At 38.6% G+C, this 12,469-nt stretch overlaps 1 protein-coding gene across 4 annotated transcripts in view; it reads left to right on the forward strand.

Moving 5' to 3' along the window:
• Nucleotides 1-12,469, forward strand: part of GFM2 (GTP dependent ribosome recycling factor mitochondrial 2) — a 42,623-nt gene that overhangs the window by 17,356 nt on the left and 12,798 nt on the right. For all 4 annotated transcript variants that reach the window (XM_014583918.2, XM_006167793.3, XM_006167794.3 and 1 more), the window contains 6 exons: nucleotides 2,057-2,205; nucleotides 4,794-4,934; nucleotides 5,020-5,119; nucleotides 6,836-7,025; nucleotides 10,120-10,196; nucleotides 12,295-12,433. In XM_014583918.2, the coding sequence (XP_014439404.1) occupies nucleotides 2,057-2,205; nucleotides 4,794-4,934; nucleotides 5,020-5,119; nucleotides 6,836-7,025; nucleotides 10,120-10,196; nucleotides 12,295-12,433 (796 nt within the window). The remainder of the gene's footprint in view (nucleotides 1-2,056; nucleotides 2,206-4,793; nucleotides 4,935-5,019; nucleotides 5,120-6,835; nucleotides 7,026-10,119; nucleotides 10,197-12,294; nucleotides 12,434-12,469) is intronic.

A 12,469-nucleotide genomic window follows, 5' to 3' on the forward strand; every position in this document is an offset into this window, starting at 1 on the left:
GGCAGAGAAATTGAATACCGGCCAGTTCAAGGACACAAGGGAGAGCTCGTAAACTGGGTCTTGTCTCAGTTTCTTCCCAGTCCAGGCCTTGCCTTAGAATGGGAGACAGCCTCTTTACCAGTTTGTGTTGCCTGCATGGCCCCGTCAGTGGCAGTGAGTTAGTATTTTCAGATTTATTTATATTAGGGTTAGGGTCTCTGATGACATTTTTAGGGGAGTCACAAATAGAAAGTTTTTAAGAAACAACTGTTTTTTGAGGCTACAACAGTAATCGTTTTTCTCACAGCTTTTGTTCTCGATCTGTTTGAATTATCAGTGGAAACTAACCTCAGTTCTTTGTTCATTTTGTTTGCTTTTGTTAACATTAAACCAGGGATCAGGCAAGTACTGATGGTAACTGAATTATGACACATTTCTTCAAAGAATCTCCTATTTTGTTCAGCCAGGGACTTTACTGGCAAATTTGCTGTTTATTTTTCTCCATGAAACCTAAGAGTTGCCAAGTGTTTCTAAGTGGTCTGTAAAATGGGATGAGCCCAGCAAATTCACTTAGTATTCATGTAAAGAATTAAAAACAGAAGAGCTGAAACATTTTTGAGCCACTTGAAATTAGAGTCAGGAAAAAAGTGTTCTGTTTTCTTTTTCTTTTAAACAAAAGGCCATCATTTATGAAATTTTTTGTTTAGTATTTGAATGATTTTTTTTTTTTTGGAGAGGTTTTTGCTATAGGGCGCGTGCACTTGCCAGACAGACAGAGAGAGACAGAGAGACAGAAAGCGAGAAATCACCCCCCAGAGGGGATGGTCATGCCGCAATCCCTTCTCCTCCATTCTCCTCTTGGGATTTTGGGCACGCATACACATGTGCCTGGCATGAGTTTTAAGCCACCAGGTCCGGGACGCGAACCGCGGTCGACTACGTGGGAGTCCAGCGACATAGCCATTACACTAACTGCTGGTTCCCTGAATGATTTTTTTTTTTAATTGCCAAATGATGTGTGCTCTAGCCAGAGAGAGGCAGCAGCCCCTCATTGGGGTGTAGTCACACCATGATCCATTTTCCTTTATTTCTCCTTCATCAGTATTCTGTGTACATGTGCACATAAGCCTCGTGTGTTTTTAATCTTCAGAGACCAAGAATTGAGCCATGGTCAGCCATGTAGGATTCAGCTCCCACTGCACAGCACTTAACTCTGCCCCGTGGGACCAGCCCAGAAATCGAATGTGAAATGTGTCGTTTACTATGCCTTATTGTCATACAACTTAATTCTGGTTTCTAAAGAGCTCATGATTTAAAGTGAAATTGACCCTCTAGTTCTCTTATTAATTGCTATACATAAACAAGATTTTCTTGGTTTTAGGGGTGTTTTTAATAGTTTTACTCATTTTCCTTTGGATTTTGCTTAATGTAGTTCTAATTCATTTGAAGAAATTTTAACTCAGATTTAAATCTTTTTACTTCCAACAAGTTTCTCCATTAGATTGTTGTGGTTAAATCACAAGTATATTTAATCATTTATTTAAGAAATATTTTTGAGGGGCTGGCAGATGATATGGTGGTTAAGGGTGCTGGACTCCCACATGACTGACCATGGTTCAAGTTCTAGATCTGGTGGCTTGCTTTCTCACTGTCCCTCTCTAAGTTTTTTAAGAAAGAAGTATTTTTGAACACCTATTTTAAGCACTTTTCTAGTTTTTAGAGTTGGCTGTATTTTCATGCTACTTACTATTAGGACATAAGGAAAGTCATGATGTGTTTTTCTATGCAAAAAATGTGTCATGATGTTTCCAACAACCTAATAGCATGCTCAAATGGATTTTACATTTATGGTGAACGAGAAATAGACAGTAAATAAACAGATACCTAATGTACCATGTAGTGATGCATGTTAGAAAGAAAAATAAAAAAGAATGAAGTCAGAAAGAATGATGAAATGTGGTGAGCAGTACTGTTTTGCATGGGTGGTGTTAAGGAAGGCCGCTAATTCAGAGGTATACTGGTGGAGACCAGAACTCCGTACATAGAACACCTGCTCATGGTTATCTCTGCTTTTTAGCTTCAGACTGCCATCCACAGAGTAACGCTGGCTCAGACAGCAGTGCCTGTGCTTTGTGGAAGTGCCCTGAAAAACAAAGGTGTACAGCCCTTGTTAGATGCTGTTACTATGTACTTGCCTTCACCTGAGGAGCGCAACTATGAGTTTCTGTGAGTATGCAGTCATGGTTTAGAATCCAGTAGCCTTAAGAAAGCAAGTATGCAAGCAAATAGGCCTTGTTTAATGAAAAGTAATTAAGTCACCATTTTTAGTAACACGGGTGAGGGATATCATTGTAAATGATAAAATATAGAGCCATAGTAATTTTTACTTGAAAAGGATATAATTCACCATCCCTTTTAGCCTGCCATATTTACTTGTAGAGCTAAGAAAGTATGTTAAAATTTTTTTTAAGTAGCATGGTGGGGATATTTGTTAAATATTTTGTAGGTGTATTTATATCCTGCTAGATTTCAGAATTTTTCATAAGCTCAAATATTTTGTGATTATAAAGAAAGGTTATCGGGCCAGCTGGTGGCATTGTGGTTGGGGCCACTGGATCCAACATGGCTAACTTTGTGGTTCAAGTTCCAGACCCAGTGGTTTGAAAAAAACACCAGACACGTGTACATGCCTGCCCAAAATCCCGAGAGGAGAGTGGAGAAAAAGGGATTGTGAAGTGACTATTCCCCCAGGGAATGATTTCTCACTTTCCTTCTTTCTCGCTCTCTCTCTTTATAGCGAGCACATACCCTATAGAAAAACACTAAAAATAATAAATTTATTGTTTTACTACTGTTGTCACTAGTAGCTTTGTAATTGAGTAATAAATTTTCTAAAATCTGAGTGAGAATGTACAAAATGGCAGAGAGGTGGGCTTGTTTTTTTAAGAGATTTTTGTTGTAGGGTACGTACACTCTCTGGAGAGAGAGACAGAGACAGGGAATGTGAGAAATCACTGCCCTGGGGTGGGGATGGCTATGCTGCAGTCCCTTCTCCTTTATCCTCCTCTTGGGATTTTGGGTGCCCACACGCACGAACACACACACACACAAATGCCTAGTGAGAATTTCAGGCTGACTTGAACCACAGTGCCTTAAGCAATATGCCACTAGCTAGCCCTGAGAAGTGGACTTTTTAATGTTTACTAGAACATTAGTAACTTTTTGTATCTCTAAATTGGAGAGGCATCTTAGTGACCTGGTCAGGAGCATGGCTTTGTGCTATTGGGTTAGATCTCTACTCTTTCAAGTTGCTTAATATCTCATCCATATAAGGCAGAGAATAGGACCTGTCTCATAGGGTTGTTATAAGAATTGGATGAGCTTATATTTATGAAGCAAAAGGAACAGTGACTGGAATGTAGTAAGATCTCTGTTATTTCTTACAGTTAAAAGTTGAGGGAAATAGTAAGATTGGCGTTCTGTAATAAAAGTTTTTAACCTATGTTTAATTTACTTGGAGTCATGGATCCCTTTGAGACTATTGAAAATATAAACCTTCTCCTCAGAAAGATGTACCTATGCACAAAATTTGTCAATTTCAGGAAAATTCAAACTTTAAAAAAAAAAAAAATCCTGGGTCCAGCTATATAGTGTGGTGGTTAAAGTGTCTGGGTCCCACATAGCTGACTGTATGGTTCAAGTCCCAAACCTGGTGACTTGAAAAACATGTAGAAAGTGTAACTGTGCATGTCCCAAATCCCAGAAGAAGAATGGAGAAAGGATTGTGGTGTGACCATTCTCCTAGGAGATGTTTTCTCACTTTCCCTCTTTCTCTTTCTGACACTCTCTGGTGATTGCATATGCCCTATAGCAAATTAAATTTTAAAAATAAACCTGTCAGTAAGCACTAATTTCAGAACATCATCCTATAAGAATGTTGACTGGTTTTTATTTTTGCTATATAAGATGTGTGTGCTCTCCAAAAAGACAGACAGAAAGCGAGAAATCACTCCCCAGGGGCATGGCCATACTGCAATCCCTTCTCCAATCTCTTCTCGATATTGTGAGCACACATGCATACATGCCCAATGTGAGTTTAAGCCACTGGGTCCGAGACTGGAACTGCAGTCCACTACATGGGAGTCCAGCGACATAGCCATTACGCCAACTGCTGGTTCCTTAAGAATTATTTTATTTGACTTTATTTATTTATTTATTTATTTATTTATTTAAATTTGACCAGAGAGGAACAGAGTGAGAGACAGGGGGAAAGTGAGAAAGCAAGCCACCAGGTACAGGATTTGAACCACGGTTGGCCATGTGGGAGTCCATCCTTAACCACCATGCCACCTGCTGATCCCCGAATGTTGACTTTTTAAATAAGTTCAAGATTATAGTGTAGATTTTTGTGGTTATGCAACTGTTCAGCAAGTGGCAAGAGAAAATAAAAGCAGTAATAAGTACTTATTTGTTTACCTTGTGCAGGTTTTTTGAGAAGTGGTGTGATGCTCCCAGATGTGTTTTTTGAGGTGAGAGCTCTTGCTCACGAAATGGTTTGCCATTAGGGGAAATATTAGGAAGAGCATTCATTATCTTTAATTTTGAAGATTAATGGCAAGATCTCTGTCAAGTAATTTAGTCAATAGAGAGGAGAGGTACATGGTAGCAACATTATTTAATGGGCCTAGGTAGCTCTATTAGAAGATATGCAAGGTCTTTTGGAGGTTAAGGTCAAGTGTCTATATGATTTTGATTTCCGTATGTGTGTGTGTATGGTATATTTTATAGGCCTTTCTGACATGTCTCCTTTATAGGCAGTGGTACAAGGGTGACTTATGTGCACTGGCATTTAAAGTTCTCCATGACAAGCAGCGGGGACCACTGGTTTTTATGCGCATTTATTCAGGCACAATAAAACCCCAGCTGGCCATCCATAATATTAATGGAAACTGCACGTAAGTGGAATTAGGTTATTTTCTAAAACTGCTCTCATGTCTTAAAAATATTTTACTGACATCTCATTCATTCGTGATTTTACAGGGAGAGAATCAGTCGTCTGCTTTTGCCATTTGCTGACCAACATGTTGAAATCCCTTCCCTGACTGCTGGTAACATTGCTTTGACTGTTGGGCTTAAACATGTACGTGACCGAATGATTTCTGAAAGAACAATTTTAATATTTAATTGCAAGTAGGTATTTTAGTCATAGCAAAAAATCTATAAATAACCCAAATGTTCATCAATAGTAAAATAATGATTATTGGTGATATATTCATCCACGTGATTGTATTCCATAAATTTAATAGAAGGAAAAATAAATTACAGATGATCACAGATAGGATGGATTATATTCATATAAAGTTCAAATCCAAGTAAAATAATGCACTATTTCTGGTGTATATATGTGTTTAAATTTATTGAAATATTGTGTTACTCCCATTGGATTTTTTTTTCCTGTCTTGATCTTTGCAGAAAATTGAATCTAAGCTTATAATTGATTAGGTAATAATAAAAATGTTTTGCTAAGGAACACAATCCAAGAACAAAAAGTTCTATCTCTCTTTTTCACTCTTTATCCTTAGTCCCCGGATGAGTGCTCACACTTAGCTGATACTCCATAGACATTTATAGGATGAATAGGTGAAAATACTTCATGCCGTGTCTATTTTTGGTGGGTTAAAACTAAGGATGCTTCTTTTATATGAAGTCAAATATAATTTTCTCATTAAACTTACTTAGGGGTTTTCTGAGAGATTTTTGCTATGGGGTGCAAGCGTTCACTAGAGAGACACAGAGAGACAGAAATCACCCCCCAGGGGGATGGCTGTGCCACAAATCCTTTCTCCATTCTCATCTTGGAATTTTGGGCATGCACACGCACACACACCTACCCTGAATTTCAAGCCACCAGGTCTGGGACTTGAACTGCGGTCGACTATGTGAGAGTCCAGCACCTTAACCACTATGCTACCTGCTGGTCCCAAACTTTGTTTTATTTGGCATTATGGATAACCATTATTACTTTTAACATTTTAAGCTCTTTGTGATTAATAGGAAGGTTCAAGATCCTTCAATAGAAAATGCCCATAGTTTAGATATCTGATACTGAAATGTTCCCTCCTGTGTGTATTGGAATTTTGCTTCAGTAGGATTCTCTTTGCAGAGAAGGAAGCTGACACAAAACTAAATTATATAAAAGTTTAAGAGTGAAATTATAGCTTTAAAAACATAATTGGGCTCCGGACGCGTGTGTGTGCGTGCCTAAGATCCCAAGAGGAGAATGGAGGAGAAGGGATTGTGGCGTGACCATCCCCCCTGGGGGGTGATTTCTCGCTTTCTGTCTCTCTGTCTCTCTCTGTCTGTCTGGCGAGCGCACGCGCCCTATAGCAAAAACCTTTCCAAAAAAAAAACATAATTGGGCTCCATGTATATACTGACGATTCTTCATGGTCCAGGGTATTCTGTTTAATCATGTATGTATTTATAGAAGATTTTCTGTAAAATAGTTAAAAATTCTTACCGGTGTTAACACACTATAATGGACTTTTACCTAACCTATCTCATCATGATAATTTAGGAAAGTGCATTTGTTTTGCTAAATGGATTTTGGATGTGTATTGTATATTTTATTGTGTATATTTTAATATTTGTTATAATTTATTACAACAGTATTTAGAATAGGATTCTTACACATGTCAAATTAGCTTATGCAAAGTTATGAGCTTTATGAGTTTATTTCTCTTTGAAATTCTGATAGAAAATGCCACATTAAGATCGTTCCTGTCTTGTGGTTCTTGGTGGAAGACGAGTGCTTGCCAAGACCTATTTTGTTCCAATTAGTCTTGTTTGCTTGCAGACCGCCACTGGAGACACCATTGTCTCATCCAAGTCCAGCGCTTTAGCTGCAGCTCGTCGAGCTGAAAGGGAGGGAGAAAAGAAGCACAGACAAAACAGTGAAGCAGAGAGACTTTTATTGGCTGGGGTGGAGATTCCAGAGCCTGTTTTCTTCTGTACCATAGAACCACCATCAGTGGCTAAGCAGCCAGGTACCAATAGTTTTGGCATATCAATCAATTAGTGCTCTGATAATTTATATAAAATACTTAAAGTACATTCTCAAAAGATTTCTTATCTGATTGAATTAAATTTTATCAAATACATTGACAAGCATTTTTTTTTGCAGTTGGTCTAGTATTATTCAGTTTGTTTTTAAGAGAGGCTCTTACTGTATCATGACCCTCCTGCTTCAGTCTCCCATCTGGGGCTACAGGCATGCTCCACAGAGTGTCACTGTTCAGCCCAAGTCAGTCTCAAATTCTTGACCCTCCCGCCCCAGCTTCCTGAGTTGCTGGGTTTATAGGCACATGTAACCATTCCCAGTTTTTAGGTTGAAGCAGGAATTGAACCCAGGCCTCCCTTATGGTTTCAGTGTGTGGAACTAGGAATCTAAGTAGCATGTACCAGTGTGGCTGGGCCAGTCTAGTTTTTATTAAGATATTTTGGTTTTTACCAGCTTGGCTCTTCTCATACCATGTTTTTCCTTACTTTTTGTTCTTGTGTTGCCATCTGTGACATTCTAAGTAACTGGCCTTAGTCTTGCCCTTCTAGTATATTAGATTAGGTAGCAACTGATTCAGTTTCTTATCACCATGTATACAAATGCTGTTTTACTTTGTTGTCTAGCTCAAGCACTAGAATTCAGTGACAATATTATATACCAAGGCCATATTATATATGGCTAATGTTGTTTGATGTTTTGAGGGTTATATACTTGGTTCTTCAGCATATTAGCTTAAAGTTCTTCAGTGGCTTCTTTTTATTTACAACATAAGCCCAAACTCTCTAGTTTGGTATATGAAACCCTGGATTCTAGCTGCATCATTTCCAATTAGATTTGGTTTTGTAAAACACACACACACACACACACACACACACACAATACCCACCCAAATAGCAGTTGTTCTAAGACAAAAGCATTTTCTTTTTTATTAAAGAAGCCTTGAACTGATAGCCCAGGGGACAAAGGATGGCTTCACAATGTCATGAGGCCCGGAGGCCCCAAGGGCCCAGGCTTTCCACCTTGCCTCTCAGTACAGAGTTCCTTTTAGAGGCTTGTACGTCATTTTAGAGTTACTGGCTGCAGAAAAGAGTGAGAAGGAGGAAGAAAATTTACTCCCGTCTTTCTTAAGATTTCTTAGATATCCTTGGCAAACACTGAGACATATGGCAGCCCAGTTGCAAGGGAGTCTGGTGAAAGCAGTATTTGAAGTAAGCAGCAGAAGAGTACGAGGCTGCTATTGGTCTTTGCCATAAGCCTTCTTGCGTAGCATTTTTCTTGAAATGTCCCCCTTCCTTTTGAACACTCTTCTTTCACCCAAATAAAAATTAAAATAGAAGTGGTTCCCATAGTAAAATTGTTCTCATTTCCTGAAGGTACCTGCTATCTTTTCACCGCTATTTCTTTTCATCTGTTCTCTTTTTACATCATAGAAGTATCTACTGAACTTGTGTACCTAGAAAGTTTACTTTCTTTTTTGTTTGTTTTTTCAATTTGCCAGAGGGCATATGTGCTTGGGATGGGGGTGGGGTGGATAAAAGTACCTCTCATGGGGCACAGTCATGCCTCAATCCCTTCTCCTCCATCTCCTCCTCCTCTTCAGGATTTCGAGCATGCATACACACACGTCTGGTGCATTTTTCAAGCTGACAGATCTGTGACTCAAACCATGCAGTTGGCCCTGTGGGATCCAGCTGCCTAAACCACCAGACCATGGGCTTGCCCTGTTCATTCTTTCTTTAGGTCTCACATCAAGCATCATGTTTCTGAGGGTGTCACAGAATTCCTATAGGGGATACTCCTTGATTTACAGTGGGGTTACATTCTGATAAGTTTGAGTTTAAATGGGCATAGCAGCAATTTTTCTGTTGCCCAAGGATAGCTAAGTGTAGTCCTGACTAGTTTGAAGGATCAGGTGATGATACACAGTTAGAGCAAACTTAAACAAGCAGCTCAGCCACAGCATTGCCGCAGTAGGCTGCTTCTATGTGATGCTAGAGCCAAATGAGGCCTGTTCGGATCACAGGCGGACTCGAACATACCAGTCAGGTGTGCCCTCCTGTGACCCTGGCTGGCTGGGGAAAGAATCGTGGCATGGCAAGACCAAGAAAGACTGAGTCCTTCTTTCTGTCTTTCTCTCTTTTAAAAATAAATAAAAAATAAAATTTTAAAACTAAAAAAGAAATCTTTGCCTTTCGGGGGAAAAAGAAACTGACTAAGATAGATATATTAACAGCAGTGGCCAGGCAAGGTAATTTATGAGTTCTTTTAAATATATTTGAAAGTCATTTTGTTTTTCAGATGTAGTGTGAGCACCTAAATGCAAATCATGGGATAGAAGTTAAGTTGTACCAACCAATTTTATATCTTAAGACATGAAGCCTTTAATTACTTCAGAGGAAAAAAAGTGTGGTGTCCAAGGAAAGTCTTATTAATGAGCATTAGATTGGAGATCCTAGACCCTCAAGAGGCAGCAGGGACTTGCCATAGCTCCCTGACTTTTCCAAGCAGATCTACATGGTCCTTTATCTGTGCTTCTGATATATTTACCTCATCATGCCATTACAGCTCGTGACACCGTGTGTTATACTGTTTTCACCCCGATGAACTCCCTGAAGGACTGTCTCCATAAATACTTTTGAATGAATGGTTCATTTTATAATACAATTGAAATTGTTTTTATTACAAAAGCCACATAATTGTTACACATTGTTACTCTCAAGTATACATAGGTACTTAAAAATAAAATATTGTCTAAGATAGTCTAAAATATTTATTGTCTAAAATAGTCTAAATATTGTCTAGAATCTTAAATGTGCAGACATCGCTTGAGGTTCCTATTGAAAGGTAGACTGACTTGGCAGGTCTGGGACCTGAGATTCTGCCTCTCTGTCAGGCTCCAGGTGAAGTAGCCTCCCATCACAAGGTGTCACGCCACCTTGTTTTAGCCTCGGCAAGTATTTATGGCTGTTTGACATTTTCTTGTTCTAGATTTGTTGGCTTGTTCATCTGTTTTCCCCACAAGAACATACAGTAAGTTATCTATGAAATGAAACGTATAGCTGTTGTTGTTTGTCCCACAGATTTGGATCATGCATTGAAATGTCTTCAGCGTGAAGATCCCAGTTTGAAAGTGAGGCTAGATCCTGACTCTGGACAGGTAGGCATACTATTACGTAGCACAGAATAGCGTGTGCAGACGCACATACATATATATACAACATGATCGGTCTATGTTCCTGAAAGAAAAGGCTTTCTTTTGATTCTCTTATAGTATGAATTTCTGATTATATATGTTGACTGTCAAATTCATTCAACAAATTCTCTTTGATGCTCTAATATAATTACACTTCACATATGTAAACTAGTCTCCAACATATTTGACCTTTCAGAAGACAGCCTTTGGGAAAATTCTGAAATAGAATTCAACTCTAAGACAAAGCCCTGAGACTTTTATGCTAACACTTACAAAAGCACCCACTAAAGGAGGATTTGAAGGTGCTTCTAATGACAGTGACATACCAAATGGGTGAAAAGTGATAGATTTCAGTCTAACAATGTGGGAAGAAATGAGTTCTGAAATAGGTGTTGAACCTTTTTGGTAGTATGGCATGGTAGGAAAAAAGATGTTTTTGATGAGTCAAGGGCACATTCAGTTACATTCTGCTTCCTCTTTTAAGGAGAGCAGGCTAAAGTTTAGTTAAAATTTTTGAAAACATTTTTGAAGAAGATTATAAATTTGTCTTCAAAAAGAATAAACTGATTAGGCCAGCAGGTGCTGTGGTGGTTGAGGCAGCTGGATCCCACATGGCCAACTATGTGGTTCTCCTGGATGCAGAGGCTTGAAAACCACTCTGGGCAAGAGCATGCACACGCATCCAAAATCCCTAAAGGAAGGAGAAAAATGGCGGAGGAGGGATTGGGATGTGACTATCCCCCACAGGATGTGTTTTCTCATTTTTCCCTGCCAATCTGTCTCTCCAGGGAACACACATGCTCTCTGAAAAATTTTCTTAAAAGATGGATAAATTGATTTAGTTAATCTGGAGAATACAGAATACTTTGTTTTCTCAAAGTACCAGCCAAGTGTGGTAGTAATTGAATTTAATAGATCCCAAAGAGTACACATTGCACTGTGCTGCTTCTTGTACACAGATCATTTTCAGATATGACCATTACTGCTAAAAAGAAACAACATGTCTCAAATGGTTCTGATGCAAATTTGATGGTTTTAATCAGGACCAAAAGAAGATTCATTCCAAAAAGATAGAAGTCCTTGTTTTTCTCTTACAACAGTTCCAACTAGTCTTGAGGTCATGATCATCCACAAAAGCTCTAAGGTGCCTTGGTGGTTGGGAAATGCCCATGTGGTTGCAAAATGTTTTGGGTAAATGTTATTCCCTTCATTCACAAGCTGTTGCCCTTATCCACATATTTCAAGACAGTTGCCTACAAGTTTGTTAATAAAAGGGCTTTATATTTCTCTTTGGGGCCCGCAGGTGGTGTGGCGATTAATAGCGCTGGACTCCCACATGGCTGACCACAGTCCAAGTCCCAAATCTGGCAACTTGCTTTCTCACTTTCCCTTTCTCTCTCTCTGGTCAAATTAAAATAAATAAATAAAGTTAAATAAAATAATTCTTTAAAAAAAAAAAGGACTTTACTTTTCTCATTAAGGCATGTTCTAGAAGCTGTCAACCTCAATTACACACTTGTTCCATTGACGAAAACTTACCTTTGTGGTCAGGAAGTATAATTCTATCTAGATACCACTTGCCCAGCAAATAAGTCCAAGTCCCAAATCTGGCAACTTGCTTTCTCACTTTCCCTTTCTCTCTCTCTGGTCAAATTAAAATAAATAAATAAAGTTAAATAAAATAATTCTTTAAAAAAAAAAAGGACTTTACTTTTCTCATTAAGGCATGTTCTAGAAGCTGTCAACCTCAATTACACACTTGTTCCATTGACGAAAACTTACCTTTGTGGTCAGGAAGTATAATTCTATCTAGATACCACTTGCCCAGCAAATAAGTCACCTGTCATGGAAGAAGAAGAAAATGGCCAGATATTTCACTTTCAGTTGATTTAATATTCCAGTCAGAAAGGTCAAAAACAGTGCTTAGAGGTAGCAGCCTGGTAAAAGAAATCAGTTTGTAATTAATGAAAAATAAATATGTATTAACATCATACTTTGATATATTTTGTAGTAATGTAATTTTTTTCTTGATCTTTGTTTTATTTTTTTCACTTGTAACCAGACTGTCCTCTGTGGTATGGGGGAGTTGCATATTGAGATTGTTCATGACCGAATCAAGAGGGAATACGGACTGGAGACCTATCTAGGGCCCCTCCAGGTGGCATACCGAGAAACCATCCTGAACTCAATTCGTGCCACAGGTAAAAAAATAAATCATCTAGGGAACCAGCAGTTAG

Source organism: Tupaia chinensis, unplaced genomic scaffold (genome assembly GCF_000334495.1).
Source record: "Tupaia chinensis unplaced genomic scaffold, TupChi_1.0 Scaffold145093_1, whole genome shotgun sequence".
In the NCBI taxonomy this organism is placed as follows: Eukaryota; Metazoa; Chordata; class Mammalia; order Scandentia; family Tupaiidae; genus Tupaia; species Tupaia belangeri.